Source organism: Sturnira hondurensis, unplaced genomic scaffold, assembly GCF_014824575.4.
Source record: "Sturnira hondurensis isolate 20B ecotype Veracruz unplaced genomic scaffold, ASM1482457v3 Scaffold0021143, whole genome shotgun sequence".
Taxonomy (NCBI): Eukaryota; Metazoa; Chordata; class Mammalia; order Chiroptera; family Phyllostomidae; genus Sturnira; species Sturnira hondurensis.
In genome coordinates, this window is record NW_028093774.1 from 31,878,230 (window position 1) to 31,902,891 (window position 24,662).

Here is a 24,662-nt window from a genome sequence, read left to right on the forward strand (position 1 = left end):
ACTGAAATTAAGAACAATCTGACAGTAACCAGAGGGGAAGTGGGAGGGGATAATGGGGGGAAGGGTTTTCAGTAACAACTATAAAGGACACATAGACAAAACCCAGGGGGTGTGGAATCAGGGGAGGTAGGTGGGGATGGCTGGGCTGGGGGGAGTGGCTGGGGGGAAATGCAGACAACTGTACTTGGACAACAATAAAAACATTTAAAAAAAGAGACAAAGTTTGATTTTTTTTATTATTTTTCAAATGACACAGACCCAAAGCGTTGCCTTCTTTTTATTGACTATGTGCAGGTATCCTGGAATATCTTTGTGCTAAGGACTTTTGTTTGGAACCTTTTCTTAGGTTATTTCCTAGTCATGATGGTTTTATCCTGAGTGACCATGGTCTTATACCACATACGGCTGCAGTGGGATAGATGACCAGTCATTTGGGACAGTTTATAAGTTCAAGCAAGCCACAGAATTTGTGTGGTCCTATATGCTCTTTGCACCAGTGGCCAAGCTTGCATTATGGCGTACATGGAATTATAAATACAGCCTGGCTTTCAGTCCTTTCACGTAAGCATTCCCCTCATCTCTCCTTGGCACTCTCATGTAGACTGAAGCTTCTGCCAAGTACTGTTTCAGGTCCCTGCTTACAGTGGCATTCCTGGCTAGTCCCTAAATCTGATGGAGGGCAAATTTATGGAAAGGAGCTCCAAGAAAGGAAAGAAAAATAATTTCTCCTTAGACCAGCCTAACATCCCCTCCACCAAGAACCAGGGACTTGGGATTTCCTAACATATTTGTCAGGTCTGAATATTAGGCCATGCCACCTCACAAAGACTACATACCCTTGGAAGGCGGTATGACACTTTCCCCCAGGAGACACTGGGGTCATATGAATAAGGCCAGAGCCCTTTAAATTGGAACTAACCCCCCAAATATGAGTCAACCCCTAACCTGGGATTTCAGTTATTGCAGTCCTAAGTTAGAAGAAAACTGATTTTTGCTAATGCTCCTACTGAGCTGTCCAGGGTTCTGACTTCCTCACAGAGTATGAGTACGTTTCCTGTCCTTGATCTTGATGCTGGTGATTTTGCTTTAAATTCTGACTATTTTGAGTGTAGTCTGTGAGCACTAATCTTGACTATCTCTGTAGTCTACCCTGAACTCTGCTGAACCAGGCTCTAGTTAATGACATACTGCTTATAAACTGAAAAATTGGTTGCATTGTGTCAGGACTTTCAAGTTGGAGAGCATGAAGTTTAAAGTTAGAAGACTCAGACTTTAGTAATAGCTGTACTAGCCATGTGATTTTAAAGATATCTGTGAATATTTTTTAGAACTCTGGTTTTCCTATTGTTGCTGAAAAACAAAATGTGAAACACAAATGACAAATGTACAATACAAAGAATGCTCAAAAATATTTGAGGAAAAATATCTGCTTGGAAAAGTAAACACTAAAAACAAAAGAGAATTCACAGAATAATAAGGACACATTATCCATAGGATATATACAAAAGTTAACTCAAAACTGACTAGACTTAAAATTATAAAACTATGTTTTTAATTTAAAAAGATTTATTTATTTTTAGAGAGAGGGAAAGAAAGGGCAAAAGAGAGGGAGAGAAACATCAATGTGAGAGAGAAAGTTTGATCAGATGCCTCTTCTATATACTCCAATCGTTGCAGATGGAACCTGCAACCCAGGCACATGCCCTGGCCAGGAATCAAACCAGTGACATTTCATTTTGCAGGGTAATTCCCAGCCAACTAAGCCACAATAGTTGGGGAAAAAGTATAAAGCTCTTAGAAGAAAACACAGTTGTAAATTGTTTGACCTTAGATTAGGCAGTGATTTTTTAGATATAATACCAAAACCACAAGTAACAAAAGGTAAAATAGATGAATTGGCCCTTTTTGTCCTTCAAACAACACCATCGAGAAAGTGAAGACAATCCGCAGAATGGGGGGAAATTTTTCAAATCATGAATCTCCTAAAGCACTTATATCCAGAATATATAAAGAACTTTTACAACTCAATAAAAAAGAAAAATAGCCCAATTTAAAAATGGGTATTGGGTCTTAATAGACTTTTCTCCAAAGAAGATATACAAATGGCCAATAAGCACATGAAACACTGCTGAACATCACTAGCTAAGAGGGAAATGCAAGTCAAAACCACAATGTGATACTACTGCACACCCAGTAAGATGGCTATAATAAAAAACTATGTAACAAGTGTTGGCACGGATGTGAAAAATCAAAACCATTACACACTGCTGGTGGGCTTTTTAAATGAGGCAGTTAATTCGGAAACGGTCTGACAATTACTCAAACAATTAAACACAGCGTCTCCATATGACCCAGCAATTCTAATCCTAGGCATAAACCCAAGATAAAACAAAACATGAACCCAAACACTTATAGCAGCGTTATTTATAATAGCCGAAAAGTGGAGACAACCTAAATGTCTGTCAACTGACGAATAGATACACGAATGGTGGTATTCCCACAGTGGAGTATTATTCACAAGTAAAAAGGAAGGAAGTGCTGATAAGTGCTATGACCCAGGTGGACCTGAGCGCCTTATGCTAAGGGAAAGAAGCCAGACACAAAAGGGGTGCATAATGTATGATTCCATTCCCATGTAGTGTCCTGAAGAGGCAATTTTATTTTGTAGATTGCTGATTGCCCAGGACTGGATTTGGGGCTATAGGAATGCAGAGTGACTGCTAATGGGTATGAGGTTTCTATTTGGAGTGATGAAAATGTTTTAAAATTGTGATGATGGTTACACAACATATGGATATATTTAAAACCATTGAATTAGACACTTTAAATTGTATGCAAATTATATCTCATTAAAGCTGTTATTAAAAAATACAAACTACCAAGATGCCCATGAAAAAACTCCTAATTCATTGGTCTTCAACTATATAAAAATTAAAATTACTGAAAGGTATTACATCTCTCACCAATGTTTGGAAATTAGATGTGTGTGTGTGTTAAGTGAGATCTATTTGTAAACTGCAAAGAACTATTCAAAGGCAATCAATGCCTATCATGTATATTTGGGTTTGCTTTTCAAGCTCAGAATATCTAAAAAGTTGTTTTAATTGTGAATCCAAAGCACAGAGAATTCAAGTTACAGGTCTCAAATTCATGCCTGTGCCCAAAGAAACAAAAGTCTTCGTAGTTTTACTCAAATGTACAAATTAAGAAAAAACTGGATTCAATGAAAAGTAATCAACTCTCTCTTTCCCACCCCTACTGGAGGACATTAGAAGCATCTGTGTTTTAGCTCCTTGGATAGCAGATTAAGTATCAGCAGTCACTCCCCACATACAGGAGTAGCCTGGTGTGTTCCAAATGTGCTGTATGACATTTGTGAGTGCTGTAGTGGTCCCCTGGAGAAAACACAGCTGTCTTGTGTGCCAGCCTATTGCTTCTATAAATTAGTTTCAACCTAAACATTCTTTCACTGCAGTAGGAAGTGGGGACTCTTCTTCCATATCAACTTCCCAAGTGTCCACACCTTGTAGAGGAGCGAGTGGCATGCTGCAAAATGAGCCGCCTGTCTCACAGACAAGCCCTGAACCGACCCCACACACAGTGGTTGCAGAGAGGGTTGAGGTTCCAGAGTGAGTCTCCTCTTGAGTCAAGCAGTTATCTTACTTAGAAGAACTTTTGAAATATACTCATCTTTATGTAAGTTTGGCCTTTCAGAATGGAGCAATTACTACTAGAAAGAGATCAATGACAACTTGATATAGGGGATCATTCCTCATCTAATCTGCTTTAAATGCCTGAACTGTTAACTGTTGACTCTTTCATCTTTACAAATGTGAATATCCAGGCAGAGCTTTTACTATCATAAATCATCTTCTGGAAATAATCTGTCATGTGCTATTGTATCTTAATAATATTCTTTACATGTGTTAAACTATTTAGTGCTGAAGGTACTGAATGTTGAAGGTATTATTAAGATATCCATGTCACAGTTGAGGAAACTGAGGCACAGAGCTATTAGGGTAACTTGCATATTGAGGCTAGAAAGGATTTCATCTTGGTTTGAGTCTGTCACACGTGGTGCTCTTCCTGCGTGTCCCCACAGTTCCTTCCCCGTGATATGAGGTCTGGTCTAAGTTTGGATGCTAGTGTTAAGTAAATATTCCACGATCCTTCTTTTGAAACGATGAACAAAATTTCTTTTTCAAAAAACGATAGCTGAGGAGAACACCTCACTGTTCTTTTGTCTAAACGGTTTTTGCTAAGAATTCTTTGTTTCAAAAAGAGTTTAGAGAATTCGTAACTTAGAGCAGCAGTTTTCAACTAGTTTGCCACATCACACAGGTGTGCTGCAAGAATTTTTAAAACATGCAATACCTGAGTACTTAGTCAGGGGCACTGACCTCTTTGTCAAATAAAAGAGTGACAACAGCAAACACAACAGCTGTCCAGTGTGACTGAATCAAAATTATACCTATTTTTTGTCAGATTGGAAAAAAATGTAATACATTTTTTGGTGGGCTGCAGAGTTTTAGTTTATGTGTGTGGCGAGATGAAAAAGGTCGGCAGTCGCTTACTTAGAGCAACTCTACAAACCCTGAAATTCCACGTTGACTGTTATGCCCATCAATTTTCAAATGAGTCAAGCTTTGTCAGTTCACAGGAATGCAAATGTAAAATAAGTAACACTGATAAACTTTGGTAATTTCAAACCATAGCTTAAGCTTGAAAATTTCTTCCTCCAGATGGATAACCATTTGTATACATCCAGAGATGGAACCTGATAAGTAAAGATAGCTGTGAAATTTACTAAAACTGAAACAGCGTGCATACCTTTTTCAGCAGAGCAAAATGGAATAATTTATCAAAACAGAATTTTAATGAAGTTGCAAATGGAAATTTTCTATCAGAATGGAAAATTTCAGTTTCCTCTAATGAGTAAAATCTAAATACACTTAGCTGGCTATTTCTTTCACACATTCTCAATTAGAGTATTGATTAGTAGCTGATGAGATGTGGAAAAGACTTAGAATCTTATCCCCAAACTCTTTACCAACTAAGAGGCTTCTTGCATAGTTATTCCAGTTTTTAAATGGTGACTTTCATTGATGTTTCTTAGAGAAATAAAATAGCATATGCCATATCACTTTGTCTTATATAACAATTCTCAAAGTTTCATACTCATCAATAACCACTTAAATGCTGTATCATTAGTTTTCTTTGTTCTTAGCATGTTATTAATAGCATGCTATTAAAAATTTCCATGTGGTATTTCTAATGCTCAATGGAAAGATGGCGGTGGAATAGTTTTCATCTTAATATTTTTAAACGGGTTCATTTTCTTATAGGAATATTTTAAAAATCATGATGATTCATGATAAACAAGAATCTTTTGGTGGTTGTTGGAGGGAATAATTTTTTATATTTTATTGAGGTAAAGTCGATCTATACTGAATTGCACAATGAACTTGACGCGTTTTGACGTACGTATATACTTGTGAAGCTATCACCACAATCAAGATAATAAACATGTCCATCATAATTTTTGAAGATATCAATAATGTAAAATTTTGGCGATCATTATTCCCTTAGGGACATCTGCCACTAGTAGGCCATATTTATTGTCTATTGAGTGAACACATTTTCTCTGATTTATTGACACATTATCTTTTGAACATTAATGTACCAGCAAACCAAAGGCTGGGCAAAATTTAGGCTTTTCAATTGAGCATTTTTGATGAACACATGAATGGTGCTGAAGCTGAATGTAAAACTCCACAGGTATGGAATCCTCCATGTGTCTACGGTCCCTTGGGGGCTCGCAGAGTGTGCACTCAGGTCCCACCATTTCTAGAGGAGCAGCAGATAAGCCTACGCGTCCACCGTCTGGGTTGGACTGAACCTTATTCTTTCCCAACCACGTTACCTTAGAGACAACTTAGGAAGCATAAGAGCAGAAGTCTTATTTGGAAAGATGGGGCTCAACACGCGAATAACATATAAGACAAGTCATTTCTGAGTTTTGGGTTTTCTGTTAACTATCTTCTACCTTATCAGAGAGAGCTGTAAAGGCGGAGGGGGGGGGAGGAAGCAAAAAGAAGCAGAAGCATCAAGACTCCTGGAATGCCCAATTTCTCAAGTGAAATAACAAAAAATATAAGCACAGACAGCTTTTACTTTGCACTGCTTTGGCCCAGCGTTTCTGAAAGAAGAGACAGCTGCTTTCTGCACCACCTGCTGCCTATTTTCTCCCAGTGCCGACCGGGGCGAGGTCTGATAAGCCTTTGCCCCCCGAGAGCTTTCCCGTTAGCTTCGACCGACTCTCCACTCTCAGCCTCGTTCGGGAAACCACTTACGGACGCGGCGTTCAACCTCGGGGCTGCTCATTCCCCAGCCCGCACCTGCCACCGCCCAGCTCCATCCTCCCGCGGCCAGACCCGCGTCCCCTCCGCAGCTGGCAGCGAGCCCCTCAGGTCTTGAGGCCTCCCGCTTCCGCTCTCTGCCCTGGTTCCCAGGACACGAGTCCCGCCTTAACTTTGTGGGTCGGGGGCGGCTTGCCTAACCAGTCCCGCTCCGAGCTGGGGGTCGTTTCTCCCCGCGCCCCTTCTCCTCCCATCCCTCCCCAAATGAGATCGTGATTCATGTCGGGCGCGCACCTCCCGGGAGGGGGGCCTAATGTTCGCTGCCCGGGGCCGCCCGGCTCCAGGAGAAGCCGGCCGAGCAGGCCATTTTCACCTGCGTAACGACGGGCGGGGAGCCGCGCAGCGGTGAGCGGAGTAGGAGGCGCGCCGGCGGCGGGGCCGGAGGAAGAGGAGGGGGAGGAGGAGGAGCTGAAGCGCGGGGGGCGGCAGGCGGCGGCTCGGCCGGAGTTGCAGCTGCGGCGGCGGCGGCGCTCACACCGCAGCCTCCCCGAGTCCGGAGTCCCGGCGGGGCAGCAGCAGGGAGCGCGCGCCCGTCCAGCCTCCGCACCTCGGCCCAGCCAAGCCGCCGTCGCCGCGCCCGGGAACCGCCAGCCATGGCCGCGCCGCCGTATCCCCAAGAAGAGCCGCTGCCGCCGGCCGGTCCCGGGTCCCAGTGGTTCGGGGACCGGGGGGAGGGGGAGGACGAAGGGGTGACGCCGAAAGTGGCCGAGCCGGCGCAGCAGGCGGGGGAGTCCGGCCGGGGGTTGGGCCTCGGGGCCGAGGAAGCGGCGCCGAGAGAACCGGGCTCGAGCCCCGCCTGGTCGCCGCCCGTTGCCATGGAAACTGCATCCACAGGTAAGACGGGCGGGCGCCGCTGCCCCGCAAATGGCGTCGGGGACCGGGGTTCCCCCGCGGGTCCCCCTCCGGCCCCGTCCTCGCAGCTCGCCTCTGCGCCTTCCTCGCGCGCTCTGCGTTGAGCACCGGCCTCACTTCTGCCCCAGCCCCCCCCCGCCCCCCCGCTTCGCCACAGGCGACAGTAAATGTTAGCGGACCCGCAAAAGACCTGAATTTTATTTTTCCAAACACTTGGAAGAACGAAGAATACTATTGATTCACGTGTTTAATGATCATCATTATTTCGGCTTTTAAAATGGTCCTCACAGGCAAACCGCAGCATCCTAGCGCTGGACACCCGTGTCCAAGTTTCTTCCTTCGGCCAAGGGGCTGGGGGCTGTCGGGGCCTCTCGGCCAGTTTCGATGATTTGGGGGGTGGCGGGCACGTTTGCGCAAAGCGCCAGCGACGCTCTGACAACAAAGAGACCTGCAGGCCCGCTGCCCCTAGACCCGGCTCTGTCCGGGGCAGAGATGTGGCTTTAACTGTCCCTTACCCGCTACCTCAAAGAATCGCCACACCCTACTCCTTCCCTGTTCCTCCCTCCCGCCGTCCGTCTCTCCCTCAACCCGCGCAGATAACAAATCCCAAGGTGTGTATGTTTAATTCAGGAGGGACAGTGTTGCAAAAGGATTGGGAGTGGTGGCAGCTTCCGTCCCAAACCTTTCGTTCCCAGCTGCCAAGATTCTCCCATCTTGCAGGGAGCAGTGAAACTTGGAACTCCTTAGAGTGGCGGGCCTGGCTGCGTTGTTAAAGGACTTGCGTGGTAGAGGGTACACGAGCTGCAGTTTCCCAGCCGTCTGGACCCTCCCGGGCTTTTGAAAATTGCCCTGGCTTCGGCCTCCCTTCTCCGGACTCCCTCGCTTCCGAGCCTGAGGGGACCAGGAGCCCTGGGGCATCCTGGCCAAAGGAGGTGGGTGGGAGGCTTGTTTTGAAGAGCAGCTGTGGGCTTGGTCAGCGCTGTGTTTCCAGAGAGTGGGGTAGAGGGTGCTGTGTTGTGTTGCACTGTGTTTCCAGAGAGTGGGGTAGAGGGTGCTGTGTTGTGTTGTTCCCTGAGAAAGCTTTGTTGTGGAATAGGAATGTGTAGTTTTGGAAATGCAGCTTTCGAAGGCCTGGGTTGGGGAGTGCTTCCAGAGGAGTGGGAAGCCAGCGGGATTGGCATGGGTGCCCTTGGTAGCTGATATAGGGGATCCCCTATCTTACGCCACCACCTCTCTCAAGGGTCATGTGAAGGGTCCTCAGGCAGCTTTAACTGTGCTCCAGTACAAGATTTGATCTGAGACAAGAAGGTTTGGGGAATGTGTAGAATAAAACGTCAACATTCTGAAGGGAAGAGAAAAAGCAAGCAAAAAAAGAAAAGAAAGACTTAAATCAGAAAAACCCATTTGTAATATATTAATTATTACATGAGAACGGGGAAAGAAGATTTAAGACTAAGAACAGCTGCCCTGGCTGGTGTAGCTACAGTGGATTGAGCGCGGGCCTGCGAACCACACAATCGTGGTTCGATTCCCAGTCAGGGCACATGCCTGGGTTGCAGGCCTGTTCCGGCAGGGGATGCACAAGAGGCAACCATACATTGATATTTCTCTCCCTCTCTCCTTCCCTTTCCCTCTAAAGATAAATAAAACCTTTAAAAAAAAGACTAAGAACAGCTGCCCAGTCTGTCTTTTAACTTCAACTAAATAAAACTCTTTATAACTGCAAAATAAGATGGCAAAAGATAATAGGTACATGAAGGTAACTTTTTGTTGGCTTACTATTACCATTTTTTGTTGAGGGTAGCCTAAGGTTCAGAACCTTTATCCACCATCATCAAAGTAAATTAGTTTTTGTAGTCATGACCCACCTCCTGTTAGTGTCCTCAAAGTCCTGTGAATTAGGGAAAGGAAGCTAAGTGCCCTGTGTTTGGTAACACACTGTCCACTAAAATGAGCTGCCGAATGTAAAATGCTTAGAACCCCGGCTGTGACAAAGCAGACATTTGCAATTTTTATCATCATCATCATTATTATTGTTGAAATATTTTACCTTTTTAACTGTCATAGGGGTTTCCCATCGTGGGCAACAAATACACCAGTAAAATCAAACATGATATTAAGACTGGTTAGGAGGAAAATGAAGAGGGGGGAGGAGTATATATTTTATAGAAATAAAATTTTGTTTTATAGCACATATTTACATAGAAATTCTTTAGTTTATTTTTTTCTGAAGGAATTTCTTATATAGCTATTTATTGTTTAGTGTTTTAAACATCATTGTTTCTTATTTGGTAGACTGGATGGGCTGTAAGAAGAGACCTAGATGCTAGAAACGATATCTAAATAGATAATTAGATCTTGAAAAATCCAAATAGAATCTGGGCCAGCTTTCTTTCCTGTTATTTTGGCAGTTCCATTGCTATCAGCAGAGTTAGCTGGTGTGTCTTCAGCTTTATCGGATACAAAATCCAGGGGAAGCCTGTTAAACACGCAGCTTTAATGTTTTAGAAGGATGGTTCTCTTGGGGACTCAGATCAAACTAAGAAGTAACTTAGACTCTGATGTGATGTGCTATAAACAGATTTTGTTTCTTTTTAAGATGGAATTATACAATGTAAGACAGTGATGTTTTTAGAGACTTTTTTTTTTTACCTGAAAAACATCACCAATCATGCCATCTGGACAGAAATTCTGTTATTTACTTTTATACCTTAGTGGTAGTTGAAGTTCCTAAAGAAACATTTCCAACAAGATTTCTCAGTAGTGTCCTAGAATGAAAACATTTAAATACCACTCAAGCTGCACCATGAAACCCCATCAGTACTGTGCTTTCAGGGATTCTTACTGCTTCTGTCCCTTTTGCGGTCCAGTGTTCTTAATGAAAAGTGACACTTTAACTTTTCATATTTAAAATCTAAAATGGGCATGTGAAATGATGTCTGTTGCCAAGGGGGCTTTGAATACGCCACGTGAAGGCTACAGCACGTCAGAGCTGTCAATCAGGAATCAGTGCCATCCTCTGAGATCTTTGTGCTGAGCATGTATAAGCAGTAGTTCAGTGAGTTTCCTGATGGGTTATTCCTGGAAACTGTTCAGAAGGAGCATACCGTAACACAAGGGTAGAAGAATGGCCTTTGTTTAATGGAAGACTTAAAATAGACTTTGTTTAATTTAAAATAGAACATTTGAACAAAATGCAGTGGTAAGAAGTTAACATTGGTTGCTTTGGAAATTAACTCATTGACTGCTTTATGCTTGGAAGGCAGAATGAAGAACAGAGTGGTGAATGGTCTTGAGAAACCAGTCCAGTACGATTTGTTTCATTCGTATTGACCTTTAGATAACTTGACTTGAATTTCTAGTACTTTATTGGAAAAACTATTCTTAGTCTATAATGACTTAGGTAACTTCCAGAATGATTATGTATCTCTGTTTATTCTGTTTCATAGAATAAATTATATGATACACACTGGCAGTCATTTTCTAAGATCCAGGTGGATGCCGATTGACTGTCTTTGTTTGTGGGTGTGTCTGATGGGTGTGTGCCCACTTTTAACTTTGGAGGCATTCCTGGTAACCCCATTCAGAAGGTATAAAGTTCAGTCTTCTGATTTCTTTCATCTTTTGAGAAAGCAGGGTGTTCTATTGAAATGGGAACCAACACTACAGTTTCTTTCACAGTATGTTACAGAACACAGAAGAAGAAAAGAGTTTCTGGTGCACTTTAATTCTCTGGTGTAGCCTCTGGATATATAATAGGTAACATTTCTGACTGTAAGTGCAGTGTGTGTCCTTTCGTATACAGAATCGAAATTAGATTACAATGAAATTTGGAAACACTCACATACCCTAAAAATACACCGATAACTCTGTCAAGGCTTTCAGCATTATTTCCTCTCTGTGAATCTACTATTTCAGGAGACGCATTGTGCTCATTGCTCCCCAGATACACCGCAGGCCTTTCTGCCTCCTTCTTTCTTTCTAGGCTGTCCATGTACTTCTTATTCTGAGGGTTTGGAGAGGGGTTTTGGATTATCTTGCTCAATATACAGTCCATCCTGGATAGAACAGATTATGGAAAGTTTTATTATCTGTAAAGTGAAAAATGAGCACAGTTCAATTCAGTTTAATAAACCTTTTCCTTTGTATAAGAATCGTGCTAAACCCAGGTTGTGGTTTCCTAGAACGTGTGCATCTTTCTGTTTCACGTTAGTATATAGTTTAAACAGTTCCTTTTATGTCAGTTTTCATTTTCCTCTTTGTCAAATTATTGCTAGAAACTAGAGTAGAAGAGCATTATAGTAACCTAACCACGTGGGCACAAGGGTATGAGTTGGTTTTCTGAGGTCAACACAAGATAAATAAATACAAGCACAACCTGGCTGACAACATAGCTGGGGAAAATAAAGTCTGTCTATCTATCTATCTATCTATCTATCTAATTCTGGCATCTTCATAAGAATAATTGTGGCTGAATATTACTCAAAGATTTCTGGATTAGTTACTTGTGCTTTTTATTTTAAAGTTGAATTATTGACTAAGGGAGTTTTGGGAAAGGCCCTGTAAAATATAGAGGGCGATGAAAGACCAGGCGTTTGAGACAGAGGTTGAGAAGGGGGTACAGTTACTGGGGGAGTGAGAGACTGAGGCGGAGTGGAGGACGAGGTCATAGGAGGGGTGGAATCCAGAAGAATGGCAAGGCCAGTAGTGAAACAATCACTTGTATGGTCAGTGAAATCATAGGGACCCACAGGGACCCATGGCAGAGATTGGAGAGTGGCAATGAACCTGGTGCTAATAGCTTTAGGAAAGCATAGAGTGGCCTGAGCTTAATAAAAGCTAAAAATTTTTAGAGCAGAGGGAAGAATAGTTGCTTGTAAAATTATAGTGCCCTGACTATAGGTTCTGCAAACTCTATTTAATATGCATAGAATGTAGGAAATGCTACCTAAAATAGTTCATTGTGGGGGATGGGAACTTTGAGGGTTGTAATTAAATATGAGCTCATGGTAAGGCGAAATTACTCAAATGGCTTATGCAATTTTAGGTAGTATTAATAGAAAGTCTTGGGTGCACATTATATGAGGTAGCTTCCCCAGATTCTTTTCTGGGCAGGCCAGAGTTGGAGTCTTCTACTAAATGGTGTGACCCATATTTTGTGGGAGTTTGATGAGCTATAAAACGGCGAGGGCAGGGTGACTAGATTGGTGAGGCTTCTAGAGAAAATTATTTCTTGAGAAATGATTGAAGAAATTAAGAATCTTTGGCCAGAAGAACAGAAGAATTAAGGAGTATCTGGAAGTTAAGTTCAAATACTAGAAACACTCTTATGAAGCAAAGAAAGACGACTTGCCCTGGATAATTTCACAGGGCAGGATGGGGACTGGTAGGTAAATCAGAGAAGCAAGATTTCTGTGTAACGAAGGAGGACGTTCTAATAGTTAGGATTGTCCAGAAAAGCGATAGATTGTCTCCCAGTTACTGATACTCAGGTAAAAGCGAAGTTGCTGTTTATTGGGGGAAACTTAGAAAGAAAGGTGTTAGTTACACCAAGATCTTTTTACCTTTCCAAAAGAAAACAACACCCTAACTTTATATACTGGTCGTTAACATGGGCACATTTCTCAAAAAATGATCAGCTCACTAATGAAACCAATAATGGTGCGATTCGCGGAAGCCATAGTTGACTTCAGATTGACGACCTAAAATGCACTCTGTGGAATCGTGGCCTTCTTGAGATTCGTCTCAAGTTCCGCATTATTGAGAAGAACTCCAGAATGTAACCTACTTGCTTTTTAAGAACTATCAGTTTTATCAAGTTATAGGTTATTAACCTAAATGTGGAACATCTGCAAGCATCTCTTTTTAAATTCTTTTTCCTGGACTATCATTTTCATTTTTCAACTTTATTTAATCCATAAATAGTCAACATACACTAAAATGTGTTGGGAGGTCATTAAACAATTCTGTAAAGTGAAAAGCGTTGTATGAATCTCTCTTTAGTCCTCTGCCTCACTGTCTGTATATTAATGTCAGATTATTCGCCGTAAAACTGTGTTTGCTGGGTTGCCTAATGAATTACATTTTAACTAGGACAGTTCTTCATTCTCACTTCTGTGTCCAATCCAGAAATGGCTTTTCAAATTCATCTACTGCATAAAATTATATAAGACCAGTTTCAGACCAAATTTTTGATTCCAGAACATGAGGAATTTGAGTATCTTGTACCCTTTAAAATACCTAGAATTTTGTTTTATGCATAGCACATCCTCGTTTAAAAAAACAACAGCTCTCGTATAGCAGAAAATTGTGTGTATTCAGGTTATTGCGGAACTAGTAGGCATACGTAAGAATAGAAGCCAATGCCACGTTTACCTTTGGCATGAATTTCTCAGCTGATCCTGAAAAATCAGGACTTCTCCAAATGTGGTTTGGAGACTGAATGTGGTTTCAGGATTTCACGAGGTGATCCACAGACTTCCACCCAGGGAAACAAGCCTGCCAAATACATATTAAAACTATAAGAAGCAGCAATTCATTGATTTTCCTCCTTATGCTCGGCACGTTTGCTCCGAGTTGTGGGGAACTGAGGAGCGTGAGCCATGTCCCCTTTCCCCGTTTATTCCAAGTTTACTGTCCAGCTGGGAAATGTGACCAACTCACACAAAACAAAGATCAACTATTCAAGTCAGAGAGCAGCCTGGTGCTTGGATAGATGGTCCAAGCTGTAAGTGCTAAAGGAATTTTATGATTTTATGATTTCGGGAATACCTGGTGGCTTGAAAGAGGTGAAGTGTGACTTACACCTAAAGGGTAGATGAACTAGGAATAAGTGGAGGAGCAGAAAGGCAGATTGGGTGTGGAGAGAAATATGGGTAATGCCAAGGGGATGAGCAGTGACGAGGCTTGTTTAACCTGTCCAGACAGGTAGGGAAAGGCAGGTTCTGGGGGTCTTGAAAGCTACACATGAGACTCTAGACTCCTTGCTTATGGATTATGGGACCTTCGAAGGTTTATATTTGGAGGAAAGAATATTGTAAAGCTGTGCTAAGGCAGGTGAGTGAAACAGTGGCATAGATGATGAACTCAATGAGGATGATCCTGAAATCTGCATATTTTGCTGAAAGACAGCTGACCCAATAGCATTAGTTTCTGGACCTTGAGTAAATAACCATGGGAAGAAAGAGGAAGAAATATGAGCGGCTTCACAGGGACATTCAGTAGAAGTTGGTGACTGACAATATATGGGGGATGAGCGAAGGACTGAATTGACTCTAAAGTTCTGTGTGCTGTGGCCAAGTGGATGTCCGTACAATGGGAGGGGGCCCGGTTAGAGAGGTGAGGATGACTAATTCATTTTCAGTCATCTGACCCTGGAAATGATGAAAAGACACTGTAGATAATGGAATAGATTTGAGAGATGAAAACAGGATGATTTTGATGTAGATTTAGAAAGTTAGAAGGGCAGTCATAGAGGAAATTAGGTCCCTGAAAGGGAGATTCTGTAGCGTGGGAAGAACACAGGGCCAGGCACAGAGCTCCTTGTCTCTCACCTACCGAGTGGCGTTAGGCAAGTTATTTAACCTCCCTGAGGCGGAGATTCCGCACTGAGTGTGTCTTTACAAGAGCAGATCTTGTAGAGCACCCGGCAGTCAGGTGGTGACCACTTATTGTTAGAGTGTCATGGAGGCCAGGCTGGCAGGGCGTGCGATGAACCCTGGCTGGGAACGCAGATATATCTCGTCTTTGCTCTGGGACCTGGTGTCATGTCCAGTGGGCAGACCTGCCTTATGTCTCAGTTTCTTCGTGTGTAAAACCGGCTTGCTCCTGTTGTCCTGGCTGTCTCGCAGAGCTGCTGTGAACATAAAATGAAGTAACATAAGGAGGTACGTGTGAATTGCAGATAACTGTATATTTCTAAGGTACTGTTATTCCTATTAACCCAGACAGTGCTGTCAGATGCAAAAGAGGTCTAGGACAACAAAGGTTGAGAAAAAGTCACGTTATATCAGCCTTATGTGTTTTAATAGAAGATGCTTGCTTGATTGTCTGGACCTCAGCAAATATCAGTGGGGGGTGGCCGCAGAGCGAGGAAGAACGGGAGTGGGGAGAATTCAGATCTGGTTGTCCACGCTGGAAGGCGTTGTTGGCTCTGCGGAGTATAGCTGGGGTGGGTTCCGGCTCCATTCCTTGTGTTCTAGAGTGCTCTGTGACTGAAACAGGCCCGAGCTGTGCCCACGGGGCCAGCTGGAGGGAGGGGCACAGCAGACAGGGTCTGTTCTGATTCTCCTGCTCCGTGGAAGGGGAATAACTGTAGGAAGCAGTGCCAGGTTGCACGGAAGTCAGTTTGGAAGAGGCTGCCTCTCTCACACGGAGGGCATGGCAGCAAAAGCCAGGCCCTGTCCCCTCCTCCCCCCTCACTCCCCGAGGCCAAATCCACTGGTTCTGTGGGCTTGTAGGTGTCTGCAGACTGGTCTCTGTAGGTTAAGCCTTTCATAAACAGACTAACTCTTCTGGAAAGATGGGGTAGACGTACTTTTCTTATCCCTCCCTCTAACTGAGTGCAGCTAACAACCACACATTGTAAGGTGAGCATAAAAAGACTGTAGCAAAGGTTGTATATTTTATAAGGCATTAACCTTTTTGAAAACCTATCTGAACTAAAGTGAGAGAGAGAAGCTGTATGAGGGGAGGGCAGCTAGAACTTGAGAATCCATAGGAAACTCGGCCGAAAGAAAGTTGCATTTAAAAAGTGGACATTTGACAGGGGTGACTGTAAGGTCTTGCAGTAGGATCCTCAAGTGAACCACTTGGACAGAATTGGAGGGTCACGGTGAAACTGCAAAACAGGCAAAGAAAAGATTATAGGAGTTTTGTTAATTATAAGTCAACCTCAAGTCAGTGGGATGAGCCAGCTGCCCTCTGGTGATGAACTGTTGGTCTCGTTCCCTCCAGACACCCAGAACAACAAGGGTGTGAGAGTTGGGCTCGGCTCTGGGGGGGTCGGCCCCGCTGGGTCGGGCAGAGTCCCGAATGTGCTGAGAGCTCCAGGGCGCAGATGGTGGCAGAAACCCTGCCTCTGGTTGAAAGAACTGAGGACTTAGAGCCTGCACAAGAGAAGATAGGACGGGTCATGACAGCTGGCTATAAATACAGGATAGGCTGTTGAGTGGCATAGGGACCGGGGTGTTCTGTGTGACTCGGGAGGAGAGAGCTGTGGTGAGTCAGAAGCTAAGCTGCAAAATATGAAAAGTCTGGAGTGCCTCGTGTGGTGATGAGTTTGTTGTACAGGACGTATGCAAGCATAGTTTGGCTGGTCGTTCATATGACATGAGGGATAAAATAGAGAAGATTTATTAGATTAGTAATTTTATATTTTATTGGAGTCACAGACTCCCCTGGATAAACGGGTGAAAGCTTTGGAATTTCTGCCTAGGAAAATGCAGTTACAGACTCCATTTCACATGCACATTCTGGGGTTTTTCAGAGGTTTTTTTATGGATGGAAGAGTTAAATAACTTTTTAATTCTTAGAAAGCAACAATTCCAGATACTCTCATATAAATCACAGTTTACATAAGAGTGATAATTTTATGGTTCAATAAAATCTCACTGAATCATCCATTTATTTATTTAACAAATATTTGTTAACCACTTACTGTGTGTGTATGTTTGCATACACACAATGTCCTCCAATGTGGGCATTTAGTATTTTCTCAGTTCTATGTAAAGTTCACACTTATGTGTGAACGCATCATCAAAGTAAAGACAGGGGGCTTCCTGCACAAATGCAACTTCAAAGTAAGTAAACCGGCTTCTGTTCCAACCAGATCATGGTCTCTAAGTGCATAGACACTTTGGAATTGCCACTACTTAGCATACTATTAATTTATTAGCAACTTTTTGTGGTTGATAATACAAGGGTAAATTGTAACCCAGTATGTTTATATTATCAGAATCGAACTTGTGGGTGTTTATTTTTTAAATGGGTCCATGGCATTAGAGAAGTATTTCTATTTTATTTTGCCATAAGTGCAGAAAGCACACACGCCCAGTACTGTGTCCCCAGAACTGGGCAGTCTTTTACAGGCCCAGCAGTTCCTGTTTTTAGTTTGGATGTTTGCACATCAGAAGTCTCAGAAGTAAGAATTGGTTTCATTTATATGAATAAGGTTGAGGAATTAAAAAAATACTTTTAAAAAGAGAGGTAATATACTTACAGAGAACTGAAGCCCCACAACGTTCTGTCTTGAAGGTGAAGGTTGCTAGGAGTAGGGGACTGTTTGTGGTGGGCCCCAAGGCCATTTTTGTCTCCTTTTTTCCCCCTAAGGTGTAGTGATCTGTTCTGTCCTTGGTAATTACTCAACCACTATACTAACTCCCGGGAACATTGGTTCCTCGAAGGAACCTTTATCGATTTGTCAGTAATAGAAAAGCTCTGCTGTTAGAGGGGACACCAAGGTCAACTGTTAGCTGTATTGCTTAACACTTAGTGACTGTTTCCTCTGTGATCATTCGTGTGAAAATCCCTTTCGAATATTGAATTGAATTGATATGCTTTATTGTGTAAGAACACTGCTGTGAATCCTGTGAAACTTTTCAGTTCATACAAGGGGAAGTCGGTGCACAGGCAGACCGAAGGAGCCTCGGCTCTCGGGTCCCATGTGTCCCCTGCAGCGCTGCACTGCCTTCTGCTGAGGGACTCTCCCTCAAGGGGAATAATCCGCCTCAGGAGACAACAAATTCAGGACGTGAAATCAACTCTATCTTCCAGAACCGGAAGGCAGTTTGAGGAGGAGGCTTAGCTGGAGAGACAGGAGGAGAAGAGGCACAAAGAGGAGAGGTGAAGGTGGAGGAGACGGGTTCGATGGGAATGGAAGGAGAGAAAGCTTCACCCCAGGGATGGACCAAAATAGACAAAAAGGGGAGGGAGAGAAAGACGGGGGGAAAGAGTGCTGAGGAAAAGTTCACAGTCAGAAGGAGTCCCTTTGAGGAAGCAAAAGAAATTCCATACAAATGAATGGAATTGTAGAAAAGAAGAAAAGAGAAATAGATAACAAAGCTTTCCTAAATTCTAGAATCTAGAGCGAGTGAGACAAGGTTCTTAGCTTTAGTTCCCTCTGAAATTCTAATTCACATTGTTACAATTGCTTAGATCCCCTGGGGCTCAGGGGCAGGAGCTGGGTGTTCTGTGCAGGGCTTCCTAGAGCTTCCCCGCCCCCTCAGTGAAATCAAGCAGTGGGCTGAGTCAGGCCTGTGGGCCGGAATCCAGCAGGGGATTTTCCAAAGGATACATATGAACTTCATCTAGATGGTGAAGAATTTAGATCAGGATTTTCCCTCAGATAAAAGGGATTATTTATAACCTTCTTGCTGCATGCCTAGCACTGAGATTCACGAATGCGGTGTTTGGATGGCACTGACAGAGTGTTAATTTTTTTTAACCATCACGTATAAAAATGTATATATTCCACATCTTGATTGGTGAATGGGGACAATTAAAGCAAAGAGAGGAAGTGGAGAACTTAACATTCATTCAGCACCTAGTGCCAGTGCCAGGCAGACAGGCACTGTGGTAAACACTTTATATAACTAGGATAGAATAGGTAGAGGACTATTGAATAGGTAGAGGACTGCGCTGTCATTTGGTTAATCTGAGTAGTGCTGACAGCTCATTTGTTTAGTTCTGCTTATTTGTTTCCAGCCAAGGCCATAACCTAGAGAAACCTAGAGAAAGAAGTCTTCCATTGAGAGTCCGCAGGGTTGCTCAGGATGAGAGACCAGCGGTGGGGGGTTTAAAGCCCAACAGGTAACAGTTCTCCACTTTCTTTCCTAAAGATTTTCAATGTTTTTTAAAGGTTTTATTTATTTATCTTTAGAGGGGAAGGGAAGGAGAGAAGGAGAGAAATATCAATGTACGGTTGCCTCTCGTGAGTCCCCTGCTGGGAACTGGCCTGCAACCCGGGCATGTGCCCTGACTGGGAATCGAACCTCGATCGTGTGGTTCGCAGGCCTGCACTCAATCCACTGAGCTATACCAGCCAGGGGAACACAGGTCCATTTTTAAGAATGTTTAAACTACATTCTTCTTGGAGGCCTATTGAAATAGCTAAGAATTTGGGTCCTCCCTATCCCTTCATCAGTGATGGTTTTGTTATATGCTGTGTTCATACTGTATCATGTACATATGTAGTGTTTCTTTCTCCCTCCACAGACCAGTTCCCTGAGCTGGGCATCACCTTGCGTCTCTAAGAGTCTCTGTGATCTCTAGCAGAGGGTCAAATACATCAGTGGCAGAATTTGGTCATTTGATGGTTTCATTTTTTCTTTTATTACATAAAGAGATCTTAATGCCACATTGGGATTAAAACAGTTTACGAGACTAAGAACAGTCTGCGAGTCAATGATTATTCAAGTATTTTAGAAGTAGGGCTTGGATCTTTATAACTCATGCGACCAATATTAAATCAATTACAATGTAAATTCTCGCTCCTATTTATATAAGAACAAACAGCAACAAATTTTCATATGTCAGATCACTTTGAACTTAAAAAAACTCCAGAATGCTGACTTAAAAAATAAAAAACAATTCTTGGCAGTTATGATTAAAACTACCTGATGATAAATTAATTCTGTAACATTTAAAAAAATTAATTGGATGAATGTCCTTGGTAAGGCATTCAATTATCCTGAGAATTTACATAATAAAATGCAGTAGTTTGCTCTGAGATTAGTTTGACACGATTGCCATTAACAGCTCCTCCTTTGCACCTGATGGCTCTGCCCTCCAGCAGGGGGCGCTGCCTTGAAGTGAGACCATTCCGAGGTAGCGCTTCATTTTCTATTAATAACAGAGGTGGTGTGGCAAGTTAATTTGTCATCAGTTTGTGCAAAGTAAGACATTGCAGTCTTTTTGACTCACTTCTAGCCCTTTAAAATCTGAGCAGTTACTCGAGATGAACAAAACTCCCGTGAAATGGGGCTTAACAACAGTTTTGAGCTTGGTAAGAAATTATTTTGGGTGTCAGAGCAAAGACCACCTGGCTGAAAGTCTCTATAGGAGATTCGTAAATCATCTGAGGCCCGGACCCACTTCCTCACTGCCGGGCTGGGTAGCCTGTGCTAGCTTCCTCCTTCGATACTCGGCCCTGCTTGTGTGCATTGCTGACTCTTCATGGGGCAGGAAAAGCCTGAGGGTTCCGGAGTTGGAGGTTCTCAGAAAGGAACGCAGCGTGAAGTTGAGTGTTCTCTTCTCCGGGAGGGTTCCTGCAGAGACCGTGGTCACTCATCAGGGATGTTGAAAAGGAGGCTTATTTTTTATGTAGGAGGTTGAACTAGATTAATTTAAATATGCTTTATATTCCTTTTGTCTCAGAATTCCATGATTTTATAATAAAAGCATGGAATTGTTATGCACTGGGTCCTGTGAATGAGATGACACATACATTTTTAATATAGGGGCTTTATACTTTAGCTAAAACTTGCCTGAGCCCTGATGAGCAAACCAAAACCTCATTAATCTAAGTTAACAAGTAGTTTTAACACTTAAAAATATTTTCCACATATTATTTTTGTGGCACGTTCAGAAGATGTCTGATTAATAAAATGGGAACACTGATGAATCATTATGTTCTTTAAAATACTATTGGGACACAAAAGTATTTTATAATGTAGTGCGCTCATGGTGGACAGTGATACAGAGATGGTAACTAATTATTCATTCTTACACACTTACATACCAGATATTATGCTAAGTGCTATAGATAGAACATTTCTGAAAACCTCTTTCCTCAAGAAACTTATGGTCTAATGAAGGAGATAAATAAAGCAAGAAATAGATTTTATTGCATAGAAATAATGTAGACATTGTATATGATGCTATGTCAAACATGTTAACAGAAGGGAAGGTTAGAAGAAGCTCTTTGCTGGAAATCGTCTGGAACTTAGTTTTACAGGAGGAGAGATTAGCAGGACAAGGCGTGAAGTAGGCCATTCAGGAAGAACGGCACTGCTTGAAACCACATTTATCCCTTCTTGCTTTTGAAAAAAGAAAAGGAACCCTTTCCTCCCAGACTCTAGGTTTCTAGAATTGTAGCAAAGGAGTGCATAGCTCTTTATTTGAATTTGTCTTTAAGACTCTATTCCTGGTTGATTCCTGAGACAGCAAAAGCAGTCTCCTCAGGGTGACCGCTTCTGTGGGAATGCACATGGCTTTCAGAATTGGACAGACTGTGAATCTCAAACAGGTGTGGAGACACCTGGCGAAGAACCAAGGGCACTCAAAGCCATACTAAACAAAGTCAGTTTTCTCCATTAGTAAGCCTTTTGACACTTTTTTAAAAGTTACAAAGTAAATGGATGCATTAAGGAGTAAATTCACATGCAGTTTTAAATGTGAGACTTTGGGTAAACTTCTTGCATCACATGTCCAGGATACATCCACAGGCCCATGGGCTACACAGTTACTCTTCTTTTTCTATCATGCATACTTAGTTGGAAATACATGAGGCATTAGGCAGAAAGATGTCTGGGTAGGTACTCTGGGCTGAGGACTGAGAACCTCAGGAGCAAGGCAGCAGAGGAGTGTGTGTATGCATGTGTGTGCATGTGTGTGTGTGCATGCACCAACTCACAGAGATGGGTGCTGCGATGAGAAGAATGCTGGGGTTCGTGAGTGATTTCTGCCAAAAGTGGAAAATGAGAAGGGAAGCAAAATTGGGCCAGAATTTACCCCTTAGGTCAGAGGTGGCAAACACAAGGCCAACGGGCCAAATCCAGCCCTCCACCTTGTTTTATCTGGCCTAGCACCTTGTTTCTACCTGGTGGCCACATCAAGCTCTCGTTTATCTGTTAAGGAGTAGTTCCAATCTATACAGTCCTCAAATTACATTCAGCCCTTTGAAGGCAACCACAAGGCTGATGTGGCCCCGGGGAAAATGAGTTCGACACCTCTGCCTTAGATCATCCTGTTTCTCCTCCCTCACAAAACCACCAGTGAGCTTGTAGTCAGGAAGGGCCCGGGGAGATGCCATGGTCTGGTCCTGCTTCTTCTCCTCCATCCTCCTCGTTGTGCGTCCTCCCCGATCTTTTCTTATATCCAGTCTGGTTTGTGGCACATCATGACCCACCACTGGCTGTTGTCTTACAGACATTGAGGCTGTTATTACAGAATTCTTAGCTTTTTGCAGTTGTTACAAATTCCTATTTTTTAAATACAGAGCCTTCATCAATGGTATGTTTATAGTTCCAGCTACTGCTATTCCTAATCTGTAGTGTAGATATGTATGATTCTAAGAAGTTTTTTTTTCCTCCAGCATGTCCTCTATAGAATTGTCCATGGCGGCCCTGAAATGACTTCTTTTTCTAGACCTTGAAAGATGTCATAGAATAGAAAATTTGTGGGGAGGGAGTCTTCTAGGTCAGGGGTGTCAAACTCATTTTCACTGGGGGCCCACATCGGCCTTGTGGTTGCCTTCAAAGGGCTGAATGCAGAGCTCCTTGCCCCTAGTTAAGGAGTAGTTACATTTGTACAGTCCTAAAATTACATTTGGCCCTTTGAAGGCAACTGCAAGGCTGTTGTGGCCCCCAGTGAAAATGAGTTTGACACCCCTGTTCTAGGCAGAGGGTACAGTGAGGACAAATGAATAGGGCTGTAATAGTGGGGGGATGCCAGATGGTTCTCTGTATGTCTGCATCCTCCAAGGTGAGGGAGGGGAGAATGGAATGGTGGGTAGGGATTGTACTGTTAAAAACTTAAAGCTTTTGGATGGCATACTAAGAATGTTAGATTTTAATCTCTTTTGAGAATAAAGAGGTATTCTGAGTTTTTTTCTGAGAGATAGATGCTCTCTCAAATTTGTGTTAAGAAAGCACTCTGGCAACTGGGAGGTTGGAGTGGGAGTGTGGTGGGCTGGGAGAGGGGTTAGAGGCTTCCGCAGCAGTCCCATGAGACTCAAGGTAAGGCCAGAAGTATGGCCATGGAAAGCAAGAAGGGTTGGGATGGAGAGATTTCTGTGAAGTACAGTGGATAGAACTTGGAAATGGAAAAGACGTAAGAATTATTTCAGTTTCTGGCTTGGACATGTGAATGCATAATGATGCTGTTAAGTGAAATTCAGATACAGGAAGAGAATGAATGTAAATCACTTTCAAAGATAATAGCACTGCATTGCAAATGTAATGTATTAATATTAAAACCATATTTCGCTGATCTTGTTTTTAAGATAATGGTCATCTACAGTATTGATTATACAGATGTAGAGAAACCATTAGGAATTGCAAAGCTAGTGCTTTTATAAACATTGAATAAGATATGCGAAGTATGAACCCTTTTAATTTTTAATTGATGCAGGGAATCTGCAATGTCAAGGTCACGCATCAGGTGATTACATTTTTACTTTGGTTACAGATTTTACTTCATTAGCTTTTTTATGATATGGAAAAACATTAACTCATTCTGATTGAACACAGATTGATTGCACAATTGTATATTTATAATCTCATTATTTAGCATCATAAATATTAAGTGAAATTGTTGGAACTTCCCCTCCCCTTTACACTAGCTGTAACACCCCTCCCATTCCCTGGGGGCTTAGTGAACGAAATTGATTGCTCTGGTTGCAAACTCAAGAGGTGCTCCCCACCCACCCTACTCTGTTAAAGTTTCTCTCCCGTTCCACATTCACAGTGTTGTTCTTTCTCCAAGAACGAAGGCTTTGACCTTCACTTATTTCCAGTGTTTTTGATTGACATGGTGAGGCAACCAAGGATTATATCAGCAACTCTGTTCAGACATCTGGGGATGACAGCTCAACTTGTGAATATCTGGTTCATTTCTCATATTTGGAAATATGTTCCCTGAAGGCTTTGTTTGATTCTCACTATTGTGTGTGTCCATGGCTTAGAAGAGTGCTTGGCATATAAGGAAGTTGAAAACATATTTATTGAATGAAAGAATAGATGAACAAGTGGCTGGTTTTCTTTGGTAGAGTACAGGGGAGAAAAGAAGTTGTCTAGAAGCAAAAAAGTCTAAGCCCTAAAAGAAGGTATCACGTGCTTCTTCATGTTTCCCATTTTACTTTTGTATTTTTCCATTTTAAAACACTTTTTCTCCATACTAATCATAAACTCTTCTTTTTCTTCTCATATGAATAGCAAGGCCACTATTACAATCCATTTTTTACCACCCACCCCCTTTTCTGACCTGCGTGATTGTGCCTGCGAGAACAGCCACATGCCTTTCCTGTTCTTTGCCCCTGCAGGTCTCACTGCCTTGTTGCTAACCCAGCCAGTGTTTTTGGCAGAAGGGCAGGGAGCACGAGGGTCCCAGGAGGATGCTGAGATTCTCAAAGCAGCCTTTTTCATGGAGCAAATTAAGGACAAACACAAATCG

The 24,662-nt window shown here is 42.6% G+C and overlaps 1 protein-coding gene across 1 annotated transcript in view; it reads left to right on the plus strand.

Moving 5' to 3' along the window:
* The first annotated feature begins 6,850 nt into the window (after positions 1-6,850).
* RTN1 (reticulon 1) overlaps positions 6,851-24,662 on the plus strand; it is a 172,350-nt gene continuing 154,538 nt past the window's right edge. Inside the window, exon 1 of the mRNA XM_037031492.1 lies at positions 6,851-7,253. Within this exon, the coding sequence (XP_036887387.1) occupies positions 7,013-7,253 (241 nt within the window). The 5' untranslated portion in view covers positions 6,851-7,012. The remainder of the gene's footprint in view (positions 7,254-24,662) is intronic.